This window comes from Misgurnus anguillicaudatus, chromosome 6 (assembly GCF_027580225.2).
Source record: "Misgurnus anguillicaudatus chromosome 6, ASM2758022v2, whole genome shotgun sequence".
Classification (NCBI taxonomy): domain Eukaryota; kingdom Metazoa; phylum Chordata; class Actinopteri; order Cypriniformes; family Cobitidae; genus Misgurnus; species Misgurnus anguillicaudatus.
In genome coordinates, this window is record NC_073342.2 from 16,335,932 (window position 1) to 16,362,654 (window position 26,723).

The 26,723-nt window shown below is 36.8% G+C and overlaps 2 protein-coding genes across 3 annotated transcripts in view; one reads left to right on the forward strand and one right to left on the reverse strand.

The window, feature by feature from the left end:
* Positions 1–4,119, forward strand: part of snrkb (SNF related kinase b) — a 40,233-nt gene extending 36,114 nt beyond the window's left edge. For both annotated transcript variants that reach the window (XM_055192386.2, XM_055192385.2), the window contains exon 6: positions 286–4,119. In XM_055192386.2, coding sequence (XP_055048361.2) covers positions 286–1,423 — 1,138 coding nt within the window. In that variant the 3' untranslated portion in view covers positions 1,424–4,119. The remainder of the gene's footprint in view (positions 1–285) is intronic.
* On the reverse strand, positions 4,110–23,025 carry ano10b (anoctamin 10b). Its single transcript, XM_073868583.1, has 13 exons — positions 22,836–23,025; positions 22,133–22,341; positions 21,808–21,981; positions 20,402–20,542; positions 15,737–15,856; positions 13,801–14,427; positions 12,769–12,824; positions 12,016–12,090; positions 10,406–10,571; positions 9,766–9,956; positions 8,032–8,169; positions 7,843–7,959; positions 4,110–6,987 (listed from the first exon to the last, which is right to left on the reverse strand). The coding sequence occupies exons 2-13, from the start codon at positions 22,332–22,334 to the stop codon at positions 6,928–6,930; spliced, it is 2,067 nt and encodes a 688-aa protein (XP_073724684.1). The 5' UTR covers positions 22,335–22,341; positions 22,836–23,025; the 3' UTR covers positions 4,110–6,927.
* Between the last annotated feature and the right edge of the window lie 3,698 nt (positions 23,026–26,723).

Consider the following 26,723-nt stretch of genomic DNA (forward strand, 5'->3'; position numbering starts at 1 on the left):
AGCATTTCTTCAGCAAAACTAGCCATCACTGCTTGGTCTTTTTGGGAAACTGGCTGGCCCAGCGAAGTATCGCTGATTAAGTTAGAAAACCTGTTGGAGACACCAGTTACCCATATTGGGATCGAAACCATACTGGGGGGAATGCAATCAAGAACCCACATTCCCTTTCTTAATGTTCATATGTGTCTTTTTTTTGGGATAAATACCTAGAAATGCTTCTTTGAGACCAACAGCAAGGTGTGACTTATATATTTTACTGAGCACTGTTATTGGTTCCCCCTACAGGAGGCCCATGTCGGAACCCCTGGACTTGGTGAGCCAAATGCCCCGGGCCGACACACTGAGAGGAGCCCCTTTGGGTCCCTTGGTCCCTCTCGGCTCTCTGTCCTCTGGATATACCCGAAAGGGCGTGAGCGAATCCGGAGACCTTATGGCTCCCAAAGCAAACCGTCATGATAATTCCTTCAGTGATTTTTGTAGCCCGGCTCCATGTTTGAGTTTTAGCTTGCGGCCTCTACCTCCCGACCAACCTACTGTCAAGAGCCTCGGAGCCTTACAGCAGATCTGTGAGGAAGAAGAGGATGAGGAGGATGAGAAAAACAAGGGTGAGGTGAAGCCTGCAGTGGTACCCCCCAGTAGGCTTGGTCCGCTTCCTTCCACAGATCTCTCTTCGAAGCCTTCTAGAACATCTTTACAATCAGAGACTCGTAGGAGAACCAGTAGGCCAAAAAGTAAGGTGATGGGAAACTGCGAAACACTATCTGAGGTGGAGGAACAAGAGGAAGGGGCGGAAGAGGTAGATAAGCAGAAGAACTATATTACAATATCCATCGAACATGAAATAGAGAAGCCCACAAAGACAGAAGAGATCAACCACACAGAGCAACCTGGTAGAGCAAGAGACCACCCTAGCGTTTCTTTAGATGCACATGATGAAAAACACAATCAAGATGTGAAAACAGAAGGACCACCACCATCATCTCCTAAGTTGGATGTTGTGCAGTGCTGCTGGGGACAGCGTGAACCTTCTAAGGACATGTTAGAAAACAACAACAACACCCTAGCCAAATCCAAGTTACTTGAGGTTGGGGTCGTATCAACCCCTTGTGGTTCTCCAAGGTCCTTACCTAGGAACCATTGCGTAGACCTAGGTCCAGATGGCGTGGAGATGCGTAAAACAGGGGCCGAAGTTGAGAAACCAGAGGAGGAACAACCCAAACCTCAGAAAGGCCTCCACGGATCTAAGGAAACGAGTACAGACCCTACTATACGGCCCGACCCCGTCAAGGTCAAGAACGTGAACTTGAGAGAACGTCTCTTGCAGTTTCCGCTTTGCGAGAAGGCCTTGTCTTTCAACATCCAGCCTACGTCTAAAGAAAAGCTTCTTCCGTTCGCGCAGTATAACTGCTGTCATGTGTTATAGAGAAAAGACGATGAAGAAGAGATTCAAACTGAAATCAACAAAAGCCCTCCGGTCCCTTCAAGTCCCCTGAGTTGGGTAAAGGACACCCCATAGTGTAACCTCCGAGACAAAATCTACTAATTGTACATGTTTATTTTCTTTCCTAACCCAGCATTCCTTGCTGCTTCCCTGTATGACGATTAACCTCCTAGCAATGCTGTGTATATGAGCACCTGTATCTACTGACACTGCTCACTATATTCTGTGCTATCTCAGAGACTTTCTAGATCTAGAGTATGTCTTGCCACCGTAGGTGATTTAATTCAATAACTTTTAAACTTTCAATAACATTTTTGCACTGTAATGTCTTCATCACACTGAATATCACTAAGTTTAAGTTTACTTAAACTGGGAGGACCACCCCTTATGCCGCATACGCACCAAACTTGAAGCATTGCGTTCTTTGCGCTAGATTACTCGCGGGATGTAAAATTTTTCGCTTGAGTTGAATATTTTGAACTTGCGCAAAGACTCATTTGAGGTGAATAGCATGTTTTCACGGAAATCGCGCCACCCAGTTCGCGTTATTTGCATCTGCACGCGCAAGTTTGCCTTTATTCGCAGCTTTGCATTGACTTTGGATATAATCTAGTCGCGCAAAACCTTGAATTCTTTTTTTGCAGCGTGACAGGGTGAGCTTACACAAGAACGATGAACAATGGTGAACAAGCAAATCTGAGAGCGTTTAAAGTTAGATTAATTCATAGTTAATTAAACGTTGAAATTATGCTGCGTAGCCTACATACCAGAAGCGAATTAAATTATTTGCACGAGTAGTTTACATACAAAGTCAATGCAAAGAAGCGAATTCGCGGGGGTTATGTAGGGTGATCATACGTGCCATTCTTCCCGGACGCGTCTTGGCCAGGATTTCGGTGCGTCGTCCGGAAGTCGTATTTGTTGACCGCATACGCCATTCAGTTAAACATAAAACATACAATCGTAGTTTTATTCTTACCTTAAAATTTAACGGTTGCTTTTCTGTAATAATAATAATAATCCTCTATGGCATATGCGGTCGACAATTACGACTTTCGGAGGACGCACCCGAGGTCCTGGCCGGGACGCGTCCGGGAGGAATGCCAAGTATGGTCACCCTAGGTTATGCGAATTGGGCGAACATGCGCAAATCTCCTCAAATCCGCTTCTGCCCAAATTGAAAATATTTAACTCATCGAACGCGATGCTTTTGGTGTGTACACCGCATACAGTTTGGTAGTGTGTTGCTTTGTGGGCCGTGACACAAGGTGGTTCGTGGTACTCACCGAATTTTTGAGAGGTTGCATGTTTTGGCACTGTCACAGTTGTTTATGTGCCAGCTAGCACGTTAGCTCATGCTAGCATGTTAGCAACTTTACACCCAGAAGAAGAACATTTGATACAGTGAACGGCTCGGGAGCATGCTAAATCTGAACAGCTTAGCATAGCGTCAACATTTCATTAGCTGGGGATTGACCAGGGAAAGATGCTAAATATATCTGTGATATATTTTAAAAGCCAGATGATAACTTGAGCAGAGATTATACTAAGAGACTTTTTAAGAAATGGATATAAAAGAGTTTGTTTTAAAACTGTTAAATCTAAGAAATGTGAAGCGTTTAACTATCAGCGTGAGAGCAAAGGGTTTTCGGTAACATGGTGACATCACATATATTTTTCTTTCGTCATCATCGACATGCGTTGTAATGGGGTACGCTCCATCATGTACAGTGTGTATATATCTTTTGAATGTGGTATGCTATTGGTATGTTGTTGTATTTCGACTCTTACATCGCATACAACGCATTTATTTAACCCGACCGAGATATCGCTCAAAGAATAGATTGACACCACCAGTTACATAAAACGAGTCGGTGTCATAAACTCATGAACTTTTTTTAGTGTCATAGCTGTTGTAAATACATCCGAGTTGTATGCTAACATAGAGCTTAAAGTTGACATTGAAAAAATCCAGCCTTCATGTTGCTATGGCATGACTAAAGCTATAACGTTTTTAGCGTAGGAACAGCTTATAAACCTTTAGATAACAAATGTTACTGGCTACTGTAAATCTGGTACTCCAAAGAACATCAGTACTGTTTTATCACATTCACACATGCATTTAGCTTTTTTAGCTACCTGTCACAGATTTCATGTCGTCGGCTTGTAACATAGCACGTTACGTCACATAGTCAGTGAAAACGTTGTGCGTTTATTTTTATGTTGGACCACATATAAGCTTGACCAAAAGCACAAGAACACGAAACGTATAGGTGCTTTGGGGACAGATAAGTGAAATATGGACGGGTATTACCTGAATATTCCCAAATTGATGACCAAATGCATATTGTAAGTAAATTGCTGTCGAGATACTGTATTGGCCAAAAATAACAAAAGGTCTGAGAACCCAGATCAGCATTACTGTTCTAATACAGACCGAACTTAAAGCAATGGAGTGATGTAAATTCATGCATTTCTTATGTTTTCATAATCAGCATTTTGTTATTCTTTTTTTTATTTGACATGGGTCTTTATTTTACCAACAGCTGTACACATTTCATGACAAGAGTCAGATTTGGGTTTGTCTGTAGCCCCATTGACCCTTAACTAAAACTATGACTGTCTCAATGAGATTAATTTATTTTTATATTTATTTATTAAAACGGATTAAACTGCAATGTGTGTCATTGTGTTTTTTTTTTAATGAAAGACTTTGGTACATCTTTTTCAATGACATAGACAGCATTCAATGTTACAGCACACCAAGGGCTATTATATACCAATAGACATTTGCATAGCATGTTTACTGAAGCCACATGTGGGTAGTTATTTACATCGGTAAAAACAGTTGTACAGTTCAGTTTAGATGAAATGTAAAACATAAGACAAAATCATCATCAAATCATTTCACACAAAACCACATGGGATAAAAAAAACGTATAATTTTCTCTCATGTCATTTCAACCTGTATGATTTTCTTTCCTCCAATGAATGCACAAGAATATTTACACTTTCATACAACATCAAAATCCAAAAAAGCAAACATTTTTAGTGACCAAGTCACAATTCGACACTTTCTCCTTTATCTTTGAAATCTCATTTGATTCCACATATCAAATAGCACAAAAAGTGCTTTTTGCTGCCTATTTTATACTTTTCAGAGCTTTTAACAGAGCTTTATTTTCTGACCCTTAACCCTTAAAGGAAAACACCACTGTTTTTCAATATTTTACTATGTTTCCACCTCAACCCAGATCAATCAACACACACCCATCCCTTTTCAATGCATGCACTTTTTTTAATCCTTGCAAAGCGTGAATGTGTTAGCATTTAGCCCAGCCCCATTCATTCCCATGGCTCCAAACTAAATTTGATTTTGTGCCACCATACTTACTCGTGTAACTACTCATGTAACAGTCTTTAAATAGGGAAAACATGGAAGTGTTTGGTGGCTTTTAAATTCATCCCTGTTTGGAGCCATAGGAATGAATGGGGCCAGGCCAAATGCCAACACATTCACGACGCGCTGTACAAAGATTAAGTGCACGCATTGAAAAAAGATAGGCATGTATCCATCAGTCCAAGTTGAGGCAAGAACACAGCAAAACATTGAAAATCTGTGGTGTTTTCCTTTAACCTAGAAATATGTTTTGCATTTTATTTTTAATTTAGATTTTTTTGTAAATTAAAAATTTAAAATCCACTGTCATTACATTTCAAAAAGTGCTGGGTTGTGTAAACCCATGGTAGAAAGTGTCCATATTTACTCATCCATTGGGTAAAAACAACCCAGTATTTTTGAAGTATAGCTGTTTGGCATAGGAGTAAATGACACAATATTCATTTTTGAATCCTTTTAAGATTAAAAATGCAGTATAATGGGGCAGTTTCCTGGACAGGGTTTAGATTAAACCAGGACAAGGCATTAGTTTTATTCGGACATTTAGGTTTTACAAACAAACCTTACAAAAAAACAAAATAATGACACTGATATATTTTAAGATATAAGTGCAAGCTGTTTTCAGTTAGGAAAGCTTAAAGGTGCCATAGAATAAAAACTGTATTTACTTAGGCATAGATGAATAATAAGAGCTCTGTGCATGGTAATGATATATCCTGAGCCTCAAATGCGATTGTTTCCTCATTTTTATGTAAACCTCGTGCAAGCAAAAGACTTCTGGGGCCTCATTTATAAAATGCTTAAAAACCATCCTACATTTGATCTTACGATAATTTATCAAAAATGCGTATGTGTGATTCATAAACCGAACATACGCGTAGAAAACGCACGTACCCCTTTCTTTCAGATGTGAAATTTATAAATCGCAAATGATCTTGAACTTTTGCGCAGCTGAGCAGTTTAAGATCTCCGCCTTTAAACTATGCTAATTAATGTCATAGACATATAAAAGAGCGCTTGTCAATGTTTAAACACAATTTCGAGCAGCAAGAATGGCTTATTTTCCAAAAACCTGCAGCAATCAGACAAGCAAAAGTGCGTACGTCTGCTCAGACCCTGACGTGGCGTTAAGCACTTTTCCACGTCAAAGACAGTTTTTATAAATATGGACTTTGCCGGGGACTTTACAATCAAATCTGTGCGTACGCACGCTTTATAAATGAGGCCCCTGGAAAACAGGGAAATCTCAACATAAAACAGACGTGAGGTCACAGTCGAGATATATAACAGTAAAATACACATTAAATTAAAATTAAAGTACTAAGTTGTTAAAATTCTAAAAATAAAGTTATGACTGCTGAGTTAGTGCTATATGCTAACGTTTAAGCTAAAGTTCTACTATTGACTTTACAGTTACGTTTTGCAAGTCCATACTGAAAAAAAACATAAACTTACCACTCAGAAAAGTCTATTAATAATTTCCAAACAATTAGTCGTTCCGCAAAACCTGTATTTTCGTCTGATACAGGCTCAAACGTATGAGGTCGGTTTACTAATGTGAGCTACTGAAATGAGCCTCAGAGCAATCAGAGCAGAGCTCAACATTATTATCCATGACCCTTCCAAATAGGGCAAAAATAGACCATTTCATTCAAAGGACAAATCCTAAAGTTGTAAATGGACATGTAAAACCGTCTCTGGATATTTTTTGCACTTAATAAAGTTACATACCTTAATATCAAAGAACAATTTAACAGATTTTTCCAATGCATTCTTTGGCACCTTTAAACAACGATTTTAGTCTTGGACTAGACTTAACCCTGTCTGGGTAACTGCCCCAATATTATCCATGTTGACCCACTATCATCTTCCTTGGCCTTAATCTCATAGACTTAAAAAAGGCACCATAAAGAAAAAACAATTATCAAGGTTTAAAAATCCAGTGAACGGTACCGAATCTGTCTTTGGTAAACTAGGTCATAAGGTGCATCAGCAAGCTCAGTATATACAGTACAGTAGTGTTTAAGTCATATAGCTTTACAGCTAAGCAGCAATACATCAATCGTTCTTCATCTCTTCTGGCAAGTTAGTGGTCAGATTTGGTCTTCAGCGGGAGAGCATCACCCACATTGACTCGCTTAATCCTCTGTGGAAAGAAAGCATTTTAAATGTACAGTAACGTCTACAACACTGAATTAAACAATTTTGCTGATTTGTTTAATAAGTCTATCAGATTAAAATGATTAAATGCAATTTATCAAGAATATTAACATTCTTTATTCTGCTGAACACAAAGGAAGATATTTGGAGCAATGTTTGTAATCAAATCATTTTTGAGCACCATTGACTTCCATAGTATTTCCTTTCCTACTATGGAAGCCAATGGTGCTCCTGTTTAGTGTTTGATTGCTTTCGTTGTATTCAGCAAAACAATAAAATGTATGCAGGTTTGAAACAACTTGAGGGTGAGTAAATGTTGACAGAATTTTCATTTTTGGGTCAACTGTCCCTTTAAGTAACAAAAATAACATTTTATACACCCTGCATAAACATATTGAGACCTCACAGATAGTGCTCTGTTAACATTTTCATGTAACAAAATTACTCTAAATTATTCCTTTTTTATGCCTTTATTTGCCCACTATAAACTAACAGCTTAAATTAAAGGGGACATTTCACAAGACTTTTGAGATTTAAAATAAGTCTTGTAGGGTGTCCCCAGAGTACGAATGTGAAGTTTAGCTCAAAATACCATATAGATAATTTATTATAACATGTTTAAATTGCCACTATGTAGGTGTGAGCAAAAATGTGCTATTTTGGGGTGTGTCCTTTATAATGCAAATGAGCGGGTTACATTTTTGCTATTTTGTCATGCAGCATAGCCTATACCAGACTATTTTCCTCAACTTTATATAGAGTTAAAAAACTTAATATATGTAAATAAAATGAAGTTGAACCCAAGTGAAAGTATTTTAAGTGATGGTGCAGTGTGCTGTACCTGCTTCTTGAGTGCTTGCATAGAATTATACTCGATTTGTTCCCTCTTGATTTGGACCCAATCCGGTTCATCGGGAATGATGAAGGCCAGAATCATCTTCAGTGCGATAAGAGCATGCTGAGGGAATCAGGGAATGAAAAATGAGCCGTACCAAATTTAAACACTATAGATGCAAAACTACATTCTTACCTCCACAATGACAGCAATAACAAGAACTTGTCCACTGCTAAAACCAGCATCCTGTGTGAGATCCCTCACTCGCGGGGACAGAAGCAACAGCCAGCAGTTAGACATGACCGATATGAAGCTTAACACCTCAAACGCAGGCTGCAGAGAAATACAACTGCATGTTAGAACGACATAAAAGCAATATATACTGTAGAGTAGCACTCAGATTTCTATTATAAATAAAAGACCCACAATGAAAACAATCCTATAAAAGAACCATTTTTGTTGATGTATGGTTTCATAAAGAAACTTTAACATCTGAACAAAAACAGACTTTGTATTTACATATGTGAAGTTTTAGCTCAAAATACCATATAGATAATTTATTATAACATGTTAAAATTGTCACTTTGTAGGTGTGAGCAAAAATGTGCAGTTTTTGGGTGTGTCCTTCAAAATGCAAATGAGCTGATCTCTGCACTAAATGGCAGTACTGTGGTTGGATAGTGCAGATGGAGTGGTGGTTTTATCCCCTTCTGACATCACAAGGGGAGCCAAATTTCAATGACCTATTTTTTCACGTGCTTGCAGAGAATGGTTTACCAAAACTAAATTACTGGGTTGAACTTTTTCACATTTTTAAGGTTCATGGAAGCACTGGGGACCCAAATATAGCACTTAAAGGATTAGTCAATTTTCTTAAAAATAAAATCCAGACAATCTACTCACCACCATGCCATCCAAAATGCCGATGTCCTTCCCCGTTCAGTCGAGAAGAAATTGCCCCTTGAGAAAAACATTCCAGGATTCCCCCCACTTCAATAGACCTCAATAGACCCCAACACTCAACAGTTCAATGCAGTTCAAAATTGCAGTTTCAAATTACTCTAACGATCCCAAACAAGGCATAAGGGTCTTATCTAGTGAAACGATTGTTATTTTTGGCAAGAAAAATTAAAAATATGCATTTTAAAACAACCTCTCTTCCTCCTCCGGCTATGTGACGCGCCAGCGCGACATCACGTAATTGCGTGATGCCGTGGAAAGGTCACGTGTTACATATATAAAACACACATTTGCGGACCATTTTGAACAATAAACTAACACAAAGACATTAATTAGTATCATTCGACATACAACAACGTCGAAACGCTCCTCTTTCTCAACACTTGTAAACACTGGGGCATAGTTCCGATATGTCATCCGTGACCTCTTGACGTGATGACATATTACGTGAGGTCGCTGGCGCATCACAGGACCGGAAGAAAACGAGAAGATGTGGTTTAAAAGTGCATATTTTTTATTTTTCCTGCCAAAAACGACAATCGTTTCGCCAGACAAAACCCACATGCCCCGTTTGGGATCGCTTAGAGTCCTTTGAAACTGCAATTTCAAACCGCACCAAACTGCCAAGTGTTGGTGTCCACTAAAGTCCATCAAAATGAGAAAAATCCCGAAATGCTTCTCTCAAAAAACAACTTCTTCTCGACTGAACAAAGACAGACACCAACATCCTGGATGACATGCTGGTAAGCAAACCATCCGGATCTCTTATCTAAGAAAATGGACTAATCCTTTAAACATGAAAAAAGTCATAATATGTCTCCTTTAAAAAAGGCTCACTGTAAAAACTCAGACTGAATAAAAGGTACTTTGAGTACCAAAGAAAAATGGTTTCTACTATGGCACTGCAGTGAAGAACAATTTATTTTTAAGTTGACAGCCACAGGAAAAATGTTGCACACAATTTCTGACCTGCCATACACCCATGTTGGCCACAGGGGCGGAGAAGGGCTTATTGAAGAGCTTGCAAAGCTTATAGGCATCGGTACGAATCTCTGTAAGGTTGTTGAGCAGTAACAAAGGGGCGGTCAGAGGGTAGACACAGGAGAAAAGACTCAAATACCCAAATTGAACCAGAAGCTCAATGTATTCGGCAAAAAGGCCTGGGGACAAACATATATAAAAGTGATTTATTTTTATTTTTAATGCATGTTAAATACAACACGTTTTTTTGTGTTTAAAGGTCCACTGTGTAGAGTTTTAGCGACATCTAGCGTTAAGTCTGTGAATTGCAACCAATGGCTCAGTCCACAGCTCACACATAGCTGTCACACGATAAACATGTCGTCATCTGAGACAACGTAGTGACAAAACGCAGTCTATAGAGCAGTTTGTCCATTAAGGGCTACTGTAGAAACATGACAGCCGCTTCTATGTAAAGTGACCCGTGTGTATGGAGATAAAAACGGCTCATTGTAAGGTAATTAAAACAATACAGTTCATTATTTAAGTTCATCACTGATAATATAGTCATGCATATTGCATTTCGTTTCAAATATCCTACCAAAAGTTACACAATGCACCTTTAAATAGCTGTAATAATGACTACTTACTGGGAAAGTTGGTAGATTTCCCTGAGCTTGAAGGTGGTCGACTTCTGGATCGTCTTCCTTCAGGTTCCTCTCTGAAGATGTTACAAATCTGTCCACAAGGAAAGGGACCACCACCTCTGTGAACTGACCCACCAGCTGAGTCACTATCAGCAGAGAGGATAACCTCTGTAGAGAACAATGAGACGTTTGTGAAGGATGTAAATCTTTTTATTACAATATATATATATTGTAATATCGCTCGAGTAGGAGTGTGATATAGCTCTATATCATCACGGCTGTGATTAGATATAGAGCCGTGATGATATAGAGCTATATATCACACGACTCTGAGAGCGATATTGCTTTTATACAACAGTTCGACGGCACACGTTTGAAAAACGAAAACTAGAAAACAGTTATTTTAAAAGCCTCTTTGTTTGAGAACTACTTCTTCCGCCACGGATTTGAGGGCTGCCAGAATGACAGGTAACACTTTCGGCTGCTTTGAAGCTCATAACAACTCAATGGACGGATAGGCGTTTCTTTATATTAACGTTTCTTGGTCACAAAGTGTAGTTTTAAGATTAGTTCAGTCGAGAATATATATGTATTATATTTAAATCTACAGTCGATTAGTAAAGATAGCACCTGCTTGAACGTTTGCTTAGTGAGATTCGGTACGAATGAGAACCAAAGCATGAGCGGACATCAGTGTTCACTCGCCCCGCTGACCACCGCCCTCTCTGGGCTACATCTCTGACAGGGATTCCCTGGCTCTCATGTTGGCCTTGTTTGTTTATGATCGTCAAAATGAGATCAAATCAGCAGTATTTGGTGTCATGATCAAACTTGTACTTGTTTTTTTATTCATATTTAGTGTCTTTTGTGTTGTTATTGTTTTGGCGCGAGGTAAAAGTTAATAAAACTATACTTGTGAAACGTTACTATTGCTTTCTCATTTATTCTTAACGTGATACGAGCACTCGATTATTATTATTAAACTTTGTTCTTGTCAGTACTATACAAAACGGTTTTTTATAAGTGTCAGAGAGATGTTTTTGCATGCTGCTTATAAATATACCAGTGGCGATATCTCATAATATGTTTTAATAGTCACGTCACGATAAAGTAAATCATCAATGTCCACATTTAAAAGCTGCGGGGCTTACCTGCAGTTCCACGGTGTTTTCGCGTTCTGATAAAAGATATAGCTCCAGAAAAAAACGAGTGTTTATATTCCTCTTTCCAAGTGTTAATCGTCCACACGATGTGACAAGACATTTCTCCCATTAACTTTAACGTAACATCCAAGAGCGCTGATCTTTGACGGAATAATAACTTCCGATTGGGGATTCACAGACTGATTTACGAGCTAGTGAACTAATGAGACACACAGAGAGTGATTAAAAACAGCACGGTTGTGTATGTCTGTGTGTGCCTGCAGTTTTTCCATTCAGAGATTCAGAGATGAGCCTGTTTAGAGGACCTCCATTCAATAGGTGGCGGAATGATACGAAAGGTGAAGCGGTTACTGTGCCGTTATCAGTAGAATATTGCACGCCTCAGATTCGAGAACCAGAAAGGACTGTTGTATAAATATATATATATATATGTCATTAAATGTTTTTACCTTCCGCAGTAGAGGAATGTCCTCTTTGAAGAAAGCGATGTGGAAGAGGACAGCAAAATTATTAAAAAAGGTAAACTGAGTGAGAAAAAGAGAGAGAGAAAGAGAGTGAGAGATCAGGACCCTGACATATTTTTATTCAACAAAGCAAATGAGTCCATTCACATATTTCTTTGACCAAAAATATGTTTTAAATATATGTGAAATGTAGAAAGTACAGCTTAATTAATATATTTTTGAATTTGAAAATATATTTAGTTTTAACTTTCATATGGTAACATATTTCGAAAATGTATTTCAGGGGCTAAATACATTTCTAATTTTACAACCCATATGGCAAAAATATACATTTCCTGGCCAAAATATAAACGTTTGCATAAAATGTTTAAGTATTTGTAAAATATAAAATTATCATTTTAAATATTATAAAATATATTAAATTTGAATCTTGTAACATTCTTGTAACATACAACGTTTTTCTTCCAATGCAATGTGAATATAAATGTTTTAAAAATATAACACAAATATTTTGGTGAACAATACATTTTTGTAAACATATTTCAAAATATATGTCAGTATATATATATTGTTGCCTTTTTTGTATATTTTGAAATATATTTAAAATTATTATTTTTTTGCCAAATGGGTTTATATTTATTTGTTTAACAGACACTTAGCAAAGCAAATTCATGTACAAATGAGAGAGCATTTAACATTTTGTCAAATTTAAACTTGTTAGAAATTTACAAAACTCACCACGAGGACTTTGGTTGTATGATGATAATCGAAGGCCGATTCCTCCCTATGATTTTCTGAAAAGAGATGCATAAACATTAATGTATAATTCTATCAATTTCATTGGTTTTCATTTGTGACCGTGCCTATGTGATTTAGTATTTTCTACATAAAATCATCCTATATAATATAAAGAACATTGTGTGAAAATATAACCTTGCTATCTTTAATATTGACTAATATTAAAGATAATAAATGCAAATAGAGCGTCTGGCGCGAATGATTTCAATGTTATTGTGGGTTCACACCAGACGTGAATTCAACGTAGATTACATACAAAGTCAATGCAAAGATGCGATCAGACGCGTCCTCGCGTGGGGCGATGCAAATTACGTGATATGGGGGGCGTGTTTTTGCCACGAAAACACACACTATTCACCTCAAACGCGTCTTCGCCCAAGTTGAAAATGTTCAACTCAGGCGAAAAATTTGCATGACACGAAGTTAAATCCCGCGAGTAATCTTGAGCGAGTAACGCAATGCCCCGCGTTTGGTGTGTATGTAGTAAGTCATTGTAAATATGTGTTTACTGTACGTGCATCTGGAGGTCTCGCTGCGCAAATATGGCGTTTAGTGCAGCGCATTAGATGCGAATCCGCCTTATTCGCGCATGTAGTTTGCTCGAATGACGCGAATTGACGCACAAATGACGCGAATTGAGCTATGTCGTAGTTGAAAACACGCAAGTTGAAAAATCTGAACTTTGGCGGAAAATCGCGCTACGTTAACCAATCAGGAACTTGCTCTAGTAATGACGTGATTACAGGAAGCGAGCGGAGTCACAGAAGCCCCTCCCATGATGCGAATTTCTGCGTGAATGTCTCGAATGACTAGAATTTTACGTGCGGCTTTCACGCATGAACGAAGCAGGTAAACTCAAAATGTTCAAGCGTCCAATTAAGTGCGAATAGCTCGTTTTTGCCGCCTCTACAGCGTTTGGTGTGAATCCAGCATAAGAAATCAAACATCACATTTAATTTCCAACATTCTTACCCGCTTCTGTTAGCTTTAAGGCCACATTACGATATACATTCCCCAGCATGTTGGTGTAGACTATATGGGCAATGGAGGGAAAATACAACAAGACAGCTGTGAAGTACGAATTATATGCTTTGTGCCAGCCTGACATCAGTCGCTCGAAAAAGTAGAACCCCGTCATTCCCAAGACCACCAGGCCTAAAAACACCCCGACCACAGGCACCGAAACCAAACCCATCCTGAGCTTTCTCTTCCAATCGGGAAACAGCGGCTCCAGTCGTCCCGTGACCGGATTGGTGCCCAGTTCTCCGCGAAAACCCGGCCGGGGATCTTGGAACTGTTCGGCTAAATTAAAAGTCCCCCAGCGATATGCTAAGGTGGCGCTCCGTCTTTTCCAAAGCTCCATAAATACTGTGGACCAAATCATGCTGAATACAGCCTGCACCATGTAGGAACTCACTGGATCGTCATCATAATTTGACTGCGCAGACTCTGCCGTGTTGTTAGCTGAAAAGTTTGCGCTGGGGAGGAAGAAGGTGATGAACAGGCCAAGGATGGCTGGGGGAAACAACGATAATGTGTAGAAGTCCAAGAAGCTGAAGTAATACGCGATAGTGCCACCGAAATAAGCCTGGATGCCATCTGTAGAGAAAAATAAAAATTACATGCTGTTGTTATTATGAAGAAATTAAGAGTTTGGTTCCAAAACGCCAAAATCAGTATTGTATCTGGTCAGTATTAAAAAGTATATTATTAATTTTACACAAAATCCGATATCCGCCGTGTTATTCTGTCATCTTTTCACCCTTTTTTTCCAAACCGCAATAAACGCCAGTTCTCCTTCTCTGCAGAATGCAATCAATTTGCTTAACCAATCACAGCGCACCATTCCACGCATTGTAAACAACAATGGTGGCACGCTTAATACACACAGAATCCTAGTTTTCCTCATCTACTTTGTACTTCGTGATCAACAAACAAACAAAAACAAAATAATACTTAAATGGCATTGATAAACCTGTGGTGGTTTTCTGTGGCGGGGAAGAAGCATAAGCCATCAAATTCGAATAATTTACGTAAGAGGCACTCGGGAAATGGAAAAATCACGTCTGTTGCTTGTTCTCAAACGACAGCATCAAGTTTCTGTCATGCTAACACATTGACCACAGGGGATCTTATGAAAACTTTCCATTATTTTACTCAAAGTCAACGAAAATCGAGCAGGACCAAAACATCTTACAGCTGATTGCTGTCAAAAAAGTTCAGCTACGACGTCCAAAGATGACAGCAGCAATGACAGTGTTCATAATATGACAAAGTGTTTTGATTAATGCTATTAATGTTTATTTTTTATTAATCGGTGTATACCGCTAGTCAACTTAATGAATATAACATGGCAAAGATGAATGCACATTTATATTGAGTCAACAGATGTATAGCATTTTGAAAAAAAAATTGTCGTGGATTTATTGCATTTTGCAGAAAAAAATATTATATTTATAATAAATCTTTAAAAATCAAATTTTGTATTTGAATTTTTTATGTTATTATAACCTAAAGATGCTATGTGAAAGTTTGTAACAGAAAATAGTTGTTTTCATCTTGTCACTTTCTTGGTATAGAAAACACGTTTTTACCAAAATTAGTCAAAATGGATTTATTGCATTTTGGAATCAAACTCTTCAAATGTTGCAAGCAGATTTCATACCTGCATAACCTGAAACATTAACATTTAGCAGACCCTTTATCCATGTTAGTTTCTATTTTATAGTCGTATATAGTGTCATAACTGTATTTTATTATTAAAAAAATGTATTAACTTTAATGTAAGTCATATAGTTATGAATACGTCATACAAGTTATGTGCATTGTAATGTTAAATATTTGAATAATGTTTTTACATAGTATTATTGGTGAATTTGGATATGCAGTTTATGCGTGTACTGTATACCTAGTGGTTGACCCCAGAGACTCTTGTGAGAGTACCACTCTTTCCCTAAAGCTGTCAGCGTCTTCTGGTCATGTAGTGGTGTGATGTTCCGAATCACACCTACTTTCTCCAGCCTCTGTACTGCACCACAGAGAGAGAGAGAGAGAGAGAGAGAGAGAGAGAGAGAGCGAGAGAGAGAGAGAGAGAGAGAGGGCGAGAGAAAGAGAGAGAGATGGACAAAACATCAAAACCATATTAGGTTTACAGTGGAGAGGGGCTGCAGTGACTAAGCAATTCCAAGAGAGAGAGAGAGCGAGAGAGAGAGAGAGAGAGAGAGAGAGAGAGAGAGAGAGAGAGAGAGAGAGAGAGCGAGAGAGAGAGAGAGAGAGAGAGAGAGAGAGAGAGAGATTTTTGGAATATCAGTGCAGCATACTATTTTCCATCTACAGTTTTGAAGCAGGGGTTGCTATATTATTGTCACATGCTGCAAGCAGGATTCGAACCCGCATAGCCAACCATATGTTATCTTGCAACTATCCTATTTTATTACCAAGTATGGTATTGTAACTTTATTTATTTTTAATAAGTAACTTTCATATCTGTCATATACTGTAGTCATACATATTTATATCACGGGCCTGTTAAATACTTTATTCTGATTGGCTAAGAAATGTTCCATGGGTGTTAATAATTTTTCTGTAAACCGCACACTTAACCTTTAAAATGTCTTAAAAATAGGCACCAGAGCAATGTTTGTGGTAACCGTGGTATAAGCAGAAAAATTGACTCCTTTGAATTATTTGAAAATAATGCACACCCAAGGTGGTAAAGTGGCACAACGTTAATTATTCCTTACATATTATACATTTGCATGTGTTAACCGCTCATGTTTCTATTTCATTAGCATTTATGCTGTTGTAACTGTATACTGTGAAAAATTTCCTGTAAGATTTACAGTAACTTACTGCCAGCAGTTTGCTAGTAACTAACTGTAAATTAACTTACAGTAAAAACTGTGTATTACTATTTACAGCACCACTTAACTTGCTGTAATTGTATTTACAGTATAGTATATTGTTTACTGTAAAATATACAGTAATTTTATTACCCTTTTTCCAGTAATATATTACAGTATAGTTTATGTTTTACTGTTAAACTTTTTACAGTAAATTTAAAAATACTGTTTTTAAATTGATGCAAAGGGTATAATCTCCACGATTCAACTTTAAAATACAGTAAAATACTGTATAACTGTTCTATGGTAAAATACAGTTCATATTACAGTAAAATACTGTGTAATTTGCAGAAATCGCTAACAGTGTATTTTATGTTTGACAGCTACCACAAGTAATATGTTTGTCATGAACTAGTCATGCAAAAGTGAACTTCAGTATGAAGTGAAACATGTGTGCTACATTATTGTTACGTTGCAAGCAGGATTAAAACGTGCACAGCTCCGATTTGCATGTGTTAGCTGCTTACATCATTACTATTTTATTGTCACATATGACAAATACGCTGTATGCATATTTAATTTGTTAAAAGTAACTTTTATGTCTGTCATATAGTTATTAGTGAATTTTATTAGTTAGTGAATACACATTTCACAGTGTGTGAAATTCACACAGTGGTTACTAGATTACTGTTACATTGCAAGCAAGATTCAAACCAAGATTTGCTGCGTTAACCACTTTAAACTTCCCTATTTCATTGTCACATATAGTGTCATACGTGTATTTAATTTAATAAAAATAACTTACATACATACTTAAGTGATTGTATGTACCTTTATTTTACCTTTTGAACCTTTATTTTACCTTACTTTCTGACAGTAGCAATACTTACATACTGCACACACTTTCCAGCATACTACTTTCCATGAACAGTATGCAGGGATACAGGTTTGAAGCAGTGGCATGCAATTATTTTTTTAATTAAGTGTGTCTGCAAAATATGCTATATACTTTTAGTGAAGCAAGTATCCCTGTTATTAATGCTTGGTGTTCATGCTTAGATTAGACTACACATACACTTATGCATTCGGCAGACACTTTAAGCGACTTACAGTGCATTACAAGGTATACATTTTATTAACATGTTTGAACCCATGACCTTTTGCGCTGCTAACGCAATGCTCTACCACTAAGCTATGCAGGAGCACAAAACTTAAAATGCAAAAAATTTAAAACTATTGTAAGAAACTAATATGACTACAAGCAAACAAGTTGTCATGTTGCCACTATGATGATGCTTTAAAACAGCTTCCTGCTGACTGGGTACGATGAGAATGAAAGATACAAGTAAAAGATATGCACGCTACACATTTTGTTTCCTTTAGTATGCCATCTGGGTGGTCCATGCATATAGACAATTTGCATACCGTGCAACGTTTGCACATTGCTTACTGCAAAAAGAATGAGATGTATTGTAGTATATCATTCTGCAAAAACACCATACACATGCACACCCAAGGTGGTAAAGCAGCACAACGTTAATTATTCCTTACATATTATACATCTGCATGTGTTAACTGCTCATGTTTCTATTTCATTGGCATTAATGGTGTCGTAACTGTAAAAATTTACAGTAACTTACTGGCAGTTTTCGGTAACTTACTGTAAATTAACGTACAGTAAAAACTGTGTATTACTTATTTACAGCACCACTTAACTTGCTGTAAATCTAAAATATACACTGTAAAAAAAATCCATAGAAATTACAATGGTATTGCAGCTGGGTTGCCGGTAACTTACCGTAGATTAAAATTTATGTTATTTACTGGCAAGAGTTTGTTCAAAGTTGAATACATTTTAAATATTAACAAGTCTTTATCTTTACAAAACAAACCTATACAATAACAGCCTCATGCAAAGCATTCTGGGAACCAGAAATCATCATCAAACTTTTTCTGTTTTTTGCTTCAGATTTTGTTTCCCAGAATGTTTTGCTTGATGCTGTTTTTCTAGTTTTATTCTGTAACGACAAAGACTTGTAAATGTTTAATGTTCATTTAACTTTGAACAAAATGTTGCCAGTAATAACATAAATTTAAATCTACGGTAAGTTACCGGCAACCCAGCTGCAAATTTCTACTGAATTTTTTTACAGTGTAGAGAAGATTTAATACCATTTGTCTAGAAATATAAAATTATATTTTATTTTTTACTGTAAAATTTTAAACAGTAAATTTTACCTTGGAGAACCCAAATTTGGCCAATGTTAATTGCTGCTAATAAAAAGGTCCTTTGGTTCTCCAGGGTTAAAAATACTGTATTTTATTGGTGCAAAGAGGATATTTCTCACGATGCAACTTTAAAATACAGTAAAATACTGTATAATTGTTCTACAGTAAAATACAGTTCATATTACAGTAAAATGCTGTGTAATTTACAGAAATCGCTAACAGTGTTTGTTATGTTTGACAATTACCACAAGTAATATGTTTGTCATGAAGTAGTTGTGAACTTGCACACAACAAGCACAAGTGAACTTCAGTTTGCAGTGAAACACGTGTGCTACATTATTGTAGGATTTAATCCTGCATAGCCCTGATTTGCATGTGTTAGCTGCTAACAACATTCCTATTTTATTGTCACGTATGGTGTCGTAACCCTATTTTATTTTTAAACATAGACTTTTAGGTCTGTATTATAGTTTTTAATTCATTAAAAGCTTTTCTGTCATATAGTCATAAGTGAATTTTAATATTTAGTGATACACAGTTTTCACACAGTGGTTACTAGATTACTGTTACATATTGCAAGCAAGATTCAAACCAAGATTTGCATGCGTTAACCACTTCCCTATTTTATTGTCACATATGGTGTCGTACAGTTTTGTACCTTTACAGGTATACTAAACATAATACAACATTGTACCCTTTTACGTACATTATTGTACCTATTGTGTAAGTTAAAATGTACCTGTTACAAAATTGTTCCTTAAGGTACACAATAGGTCCTTATGGTAAAATATTTTATATTTCAATGTGTTGTATACACATAAAGGTACAAAAATGAACCTTTGGGGGTAACACCCCAATAAAGGTACAGTTTTGTACCTTTATTGTACCTTTTTTTCTGACAGTAGCAATACTAACATACTGCACACTCTTTCTAGCATACTATTTTCCATGCAAAGTATGCAGTGATACAGGTTTGAAGCAGTGGCATGCTATTGTTTTTAAATTAAGTGCATCTGCAAAATATGTTATATACTTTTAGGGAAGTGCTTAGTGTTCATGCTTAGATTATGCATTTGGAAGACGCTTTTATCCAAAGCGACTTACAGTGCATTACAAGGTATACATTGTATTAACATATTCGAACCCATGACCTTTTGCGCTGCTAATGCAATGCTCTACCACTGAGCTATAGAGGAGCACAAAACTTAGAACACAGAAAATGTAAAACTATAGCTATTTAAGTATGTAAGAAACTAATATGACTACAAGCAAACAAGTTGTCATGTTGCCACATGAATATGATGATGCTTTAAAACAGCTTCCTGCTCACTGGGTACCATGAAAATGAAAAGATGCCCGTAAAAGATACACACGCTATACATTTTGTTTACTTTAGTATGCCATCTGGGTGTTCTATGCATATAGACAATTTGCACATCGTGCACCGTTTGCACAGTGCTTACTGCAAAAAGTATAAATATTATTATAGTAAACACACTTACAAATGCTTTCTCTGGCTTTCAACTTCCCTTTGGGTGCCGGGATCCCTGGGATACGCTGGTCCTCCAAGGCTCTCTTTGAATCCAGTTCATATTTGACGATGTACTGCCTTTCTGCCAGCGTCAAGAATTTCTGCATGTTGTCTGGAGAAACATGGGACAGACGCAAATACTCGTAAATGCCTGTTACTGTATAAATAACAATGAATAATGAATGAGTTACAGTGTTTGCACTTTACAAATGGCATCAATGCATCTGTGAATTACGCCGAGATATGGATTTTAAAATCCACAAAGGTTACAATTTATTTTGATAGTCCAAATTAGATACTTAATTAGTAATTTTGCAATTATATTACATGTTAAGACGTTAGTATAATGGATATAGTGGACTATCAAAATAAAGTGTTACCTGCACAAAATGACATTTCTGTCTTTATTATTTTCATCATATAGTATGCTGCCCTACAAAGCCAAAGCGCAGTAACTACGCATTTGGTCAAAATTGAGTTAAGGGTTAAAATGGGCTTTGGGAGATCTGTTGAGTCTTGTGACAAAGTCTCCTGGTTCAATTTTGTCCCATTTCAGAGAAACATGTGTGCCAAAATTGCAGTAACATGTTTGACTGGCTGGTGTAAAAAACTTTAAAGCCATTTTTCTCAGTTTCAGTGTTTGCGTAGATACTGCACTTAGCCTTTGGAGGGCAGTATGTATCATATGTATCCCACACCTTAGCTAACTTCAAATTTAAGGACCTTTCAAGGAATTTCCAGGTCCAAAACCCTCAAATTCAAGGACTAAATGTGGGGACATTTCAAGTGAGAGCAAGGTTACATCGTGTAACCTTTTAAGATACATTGTTACAGTTCCCTTTTGAGGGAACTTGCGCTGCGTCACTGCGGTGACACTTTGGGGACGCCTCCAGGGGTAAGTGCGTCTGAATGTGTATATCAAATTCAACCAATGGTGAGGCTTAACGACAAAGACAGGGTGACGTGGGAGCTACCTGAAATATTGCCAAAGACAGCGTTACAGGGACACAGGAAGTATAGCAAGGGAGACGCAGCGTCTCGTTCCCTTCTCAGGAAACAACAGTTACATACGTAACCAGAGATGTTTTCATGTGTCAAACACGACTATGCAAAAAAACATTTTGGTTTGAATTAACATTCGCATACAGAAGATATAAGCATTTAAAGCAAACAGTTTAGCACGTGTGCTTAAAAAGTCTAGAATTTTTATGAGATCATACAGGGAATAATATGGATTTTTTTTCCAGAAAACTTCTTGCATAAAATAGATTCAAGCACTTTCAATGACCTGTATCTATGTATGTATATTTCCTAAAACTTCCCTGGGCCTTGAATTTTCCCCCCAGATTCACAAAAATGACCCGTGGGAAACCGTACCAATGTTAAGAAAGCTGTCTTTGTCATCATAGGAAAATGTTGTCATGTTGCCATCCTGGTAGGTTTTACAGAGCCCAAGGTCTTCGGTCACCCTGAGAAGAGTGCAGCGAGGGGCCGCCACAACTATCATGTCCCCTTTCATGTCCTCACCTGGATGGACTAAAAGTTGCGCCCCTGCAGAAAACACAAAATTGAAGTTAAAACTTGAGTAAAACAATTTCAGATGTATAGATACTTGGTTAGCAATGTAAATGTCATAGGATAAAAGCATCTGCCAAATGCATAAATGTAGATGTTATTCCTCGAAATCCAAAACGTTTCTCACCTCCATTCTTCCCAGGTGCCGATATCGTTGACATGATCCACTGTTTGGTGATGTGTTGAACATTTTCAGCCAGTTGGATCAAAACCAAAGGCTCTATGTGACTGGAAATACAGCAGGGACAGGTGACCCGAGACCAGGAGTTGGGCCCGGACGATTTGCCCGGGTCTGAAAGCTCCTTCTGTGGTTCTTTCTGGGTCGTCATGTTGACCCTGAAAAAACAGAAACATGTGAGTGTCAAACTTTATTTTTATTTTGCAGTACAGTATCTTCTTCCCTTAACAACGGTTATAAAACATGAAAATAAAGAGGCTATGGAAACAAATGGTATTTGATTACGATTCCAGCGTAAATACACGCTTATAACCCACGTGACTCTTTGCTATTAGTGTATTTGCAAGTCTAAAAGGCAGTTGACAAGCAAACACCCACTCGTGTTCTTCTCACACACATGCTGCATAGATATCACCACTAAACCACAACATGCAACTTAGTTCGTAGACTAAACCGTAGAGACTTTTACATACAGCTCAAAGTGTAGTCTAACCTTGAAACAAACTGGAAGAGACTCGCGTATAGAGTTTGAGAGCGTACGTTCGCAAAAACATAAACAGAATGTAAAAAATCTGAAGATCTTCTCTTGGAGCCCTGGTGTTGTTGACAATGACACACAGATGTTACAATGCAACAAAATGTTCAAACTTACACAGAGACGTTACGAATCACTCTTCAGAGCCGATCCAGGGTTCAGACGCATTGGCTGGTTTGTTGTTAGAGGACAGGAATGCAGTTAAACATCTCTCCTCCCAGGCTTTAGGGTGTGGAGGCACATTTTCATTTTTTTCTTACAAGTGAAAGCTCTTCTGCAGTCTGTGCAGATCTGGGTCCTACTGCCTGCCGTGTTTGTCTCTGAAAAGAGCCTGTAGGACAGTGGTTCCCAAACTTTTTCAGCGTACGGCCCCCCTTGTGTACGGTGCATTCCTTCGCGGCCCCCCCAAAGACAATTTGTGACAAAAAACTGTTCTAAAACTCAATATTAAAAAAAAAAACATTAAATTATACAAAAAAGTAGTGCTTTTGGTTAGTAGCCTTATTTTTTTAGGTTTAATTACACAGAATTCATGATAAATTAATGTATTTCATAAAATGTCATAAAACTGGGGCCCCAAAATATATTTTAAATATATGCTAAATACATTTTGTAATGCTTAATTGAATATATTTTTGAATTTGAAAATATATTTAGTTTTACCCTTCATAATATATGAACATATATTTCAAAATGTATCCCTGCTGAAAAAAACAATAAAACCATTACAGAAAATTCTAATGGTTTCCATTAAAATACTAATAGGAACCATTAGCTTTTACCATTAAAACCACTACACTGTAGCGTGTTTTGGGCCATATTCCATAAGAACCAATTCATAGAACCAATAGAACCAATACATACCATCAGATACCAACAAAAACCAATACACTGTAGTGTGTTTTGGGCCATATTCCATTAGAACCAATAAAATTGCCAATAAAACCAATAAAACCATTAGAATTTTCTGTAATGGTTTTATTGTTTTTTTCAGCAGGGATTTCAAGGGGAAGCAAATACATTTCGAATTTTACATCCCATATGGCAACAAATGTATTTTTTTGCCTGAATATGTTTTAAATATATGCTAAATACAAATTATTTTTATAAAGTATATTTTTGAAGATTAAAACTTTAATTTTAACCTTTTTAAACTGTAGTGTGTTTTGGGCCATATTCCTTTAGAACCAATAAAATTGCCAATAAAACCAATAAAACCATTAGAATTTTCTGTAATGGTTTTATTGTTTTTTTCAGCAGGGATTTCAAGGGGAAGCAAATACATTTCTAATTTTACATCCCATATGGCAAAAATGTATTTTTTGCCTGAATATGTTTTAAATATATGCTAAATACAAATTATTTTTATAAAGTATATTTTTGAAGTTTAAAACTTTAATTTAACCTTTTTAAAACTGTTAGGTTCGTTACAAGTTTTTCTTCCAATACGACGTCACGTGAATATATTTCCTTGGATTGAAATATAGAGGGGTTGCAAGTTTACAAACATTGCAGGGTGCGCGCGCATCCAGGAGGCAGAAAGCCCGATTGGTGAGCTGATCCGCTACTGCAACAACCTTAATTATTGAAGCGTTCTTTAATGTTTGTATATAAATAAGACTTGATTTTAGTTGGATCTGTTTTTCTGTCTTTATTTTTGCAGTGTTACGGTGATACATGTATGAATTATAATGTTATAATTATAATGCTACTAACGTAATAATCGCATCTATTGGTATGTTAACATCAGGCACCCAGCACTGACTCTGTTGGTACTATTTTCCACGCAACAATTCCTTGGCATTTTGACTTACAGACACCGCTACTAGCATACAACACAATCCACTTCTCTTCTTTCTGCCTCTCAGTTGCGCGTGCAACCAGTTAGTGACGTCGCCGTGCAACCCGTCTATATGGAGGGCTAAATATATTTTTAATGCCTTACAATTTATTTACTTTTAAAATATATTTCAGCAAATATATTTTTTAGCCATTTATTGTATATTTTGAAATGTATTTAAAAAGATATTTATGGCCATGATTTGCAACAGACAGTGTTAACGTTACCATGTTTAGCCGATTGATTACCATTTGTAACGTTATAGTTTTACTAAAAATACAATATGGTTTAACTGTTGTGGTGAGACCATAATAAATTTGTGTTAACTGTGGTAAATTAAATAGAAAACTATACATCATGGTTCATTTTCGTAGAAGCAAATTATCTGAATAAAGTGCATTGCTAATATTATTACTTCATAGCCTATGTGTCACCATAAAAAATGTAAAACAAACGAGTAAAGCATGTTCCTTAAAAAGACCGATGCTTTCTTGGTAAACCACACATACCGGCTTGATGCTGTTGAAGTATTTTGCAGTATATATTCTGTAACCGTTAAATACGCGACATTTTATGCAGAGTTTACAAAGTTTTCCGCGCTCATTTTCACTGATTTTACAAGGCAGCAGTCGTTTGGCGCCCTCTATTGGATTTGGTTTGTATTGCACCGTTAGTCAATTTTGGACCAAATGCAATATTTAATACTTTTTTTTTAATGTAACACTGTAATCACGTATAATATTCAAAAACTTTAATGTTATTGTTGTTATAATAGCGTTTATGACCTTATAAAATGTTTCCTGTTTCCACGATTTTTTTCTCATGTCCATGAATACTGTAACCACTTGTGGGTGGAGGATTTGGCTTGGCCTTTTGAAATACCATTATGCAAATTAATGGAAGTGGAAGGGTTTACTTAACGTTATTGCAAATGGCTACTTACTTATGTTACACGTGTTGTGTTTCATATTTAGTGCAAATTTCTCTCTCTCTATATCAGGGACGTGCACAGACATTTTGAGGGGCAGGGGCTCAAGTGAAATAAAGGGCATATGTATAATTATGTATATTTTTTTCTTTTTTTCTTAAACAAAAAGTATATTTATTAACACAATTCTGACTTCCTTTTTGAAAAAATTATTACAAAAGTGAATTAATTTTATCTTCCTCAAACTCACGCAATTGTTTAATTTTCAAAAGATGTCTACAAAATAATCAGTTCACACAGACACCATGGACTCCTTAGTATTCTAGGTTTATAGAGCAGCAAAAGGAAGCCAATTTGTTAAAATGCTAAAAACAAAGTTGTGACTGCTGAGTTAGCGCTACATGCCAAAAAATGCTATATCTTATCATAGCGTTTAGCTGATTAGTTGTTACTCAAAATGTATTTTTGTCTGATAAGGGCTCAAAATATAAGGTCTGTTTACTAATGTGAGCTTCTGGCATGAGCCTCAGAGCAGAGCAATCAGAGCAGAGCTCAACATTATTATTCATGACCCTTTCAAATAGGGCAAAAATAGACCATTTAATTAAAATGACAAATTCTAGGGTTGTAAATAGACATGTAAAAACGTTTCTGGATAATTTTTGCACTTAATAAAGCAACATACCTTCTATGAAATTGTCAAAGAACAATTTAAGATATTATGACAACACATCCTATGGCACCTTTAATCTTAGGTTTCATATTTATTAGGGTTACACATGTCAGAAACAACAAATATAGATTAGGCCTATTTTATTTGTATTTTATATTTGACTTTTTTGAGATGTCAGTGAAAATTCAGACTGGGCAAGTAAAATACTGAACCATCAGATTTCTTCCCAATCTACTCCAGCACTCCAGTATAACACATTATACTTATTTAACAGCCATTACAAAAAACGCAAACCAAGACGTTTACTACTGTAGTTAGCAATTATTTTATTATTTGTGCTTTATTATTTTATAACCACGTACACTGTTACAAGTTTGCAACTCTTCAGGCTAATATGGGATTGCCATGGAAAACAATGTCCCTGAATCGTTATGTGTAACAACGTGTCCCATTTTTGTGCATAAAACTGTTATTATAAGAATGCTTTCTTCCTCACACACTTACCGGTAGCTGCCTGCATAATCATGCACATGATCGCGTCTAGTACAGGGCAGGCTGAGCTTT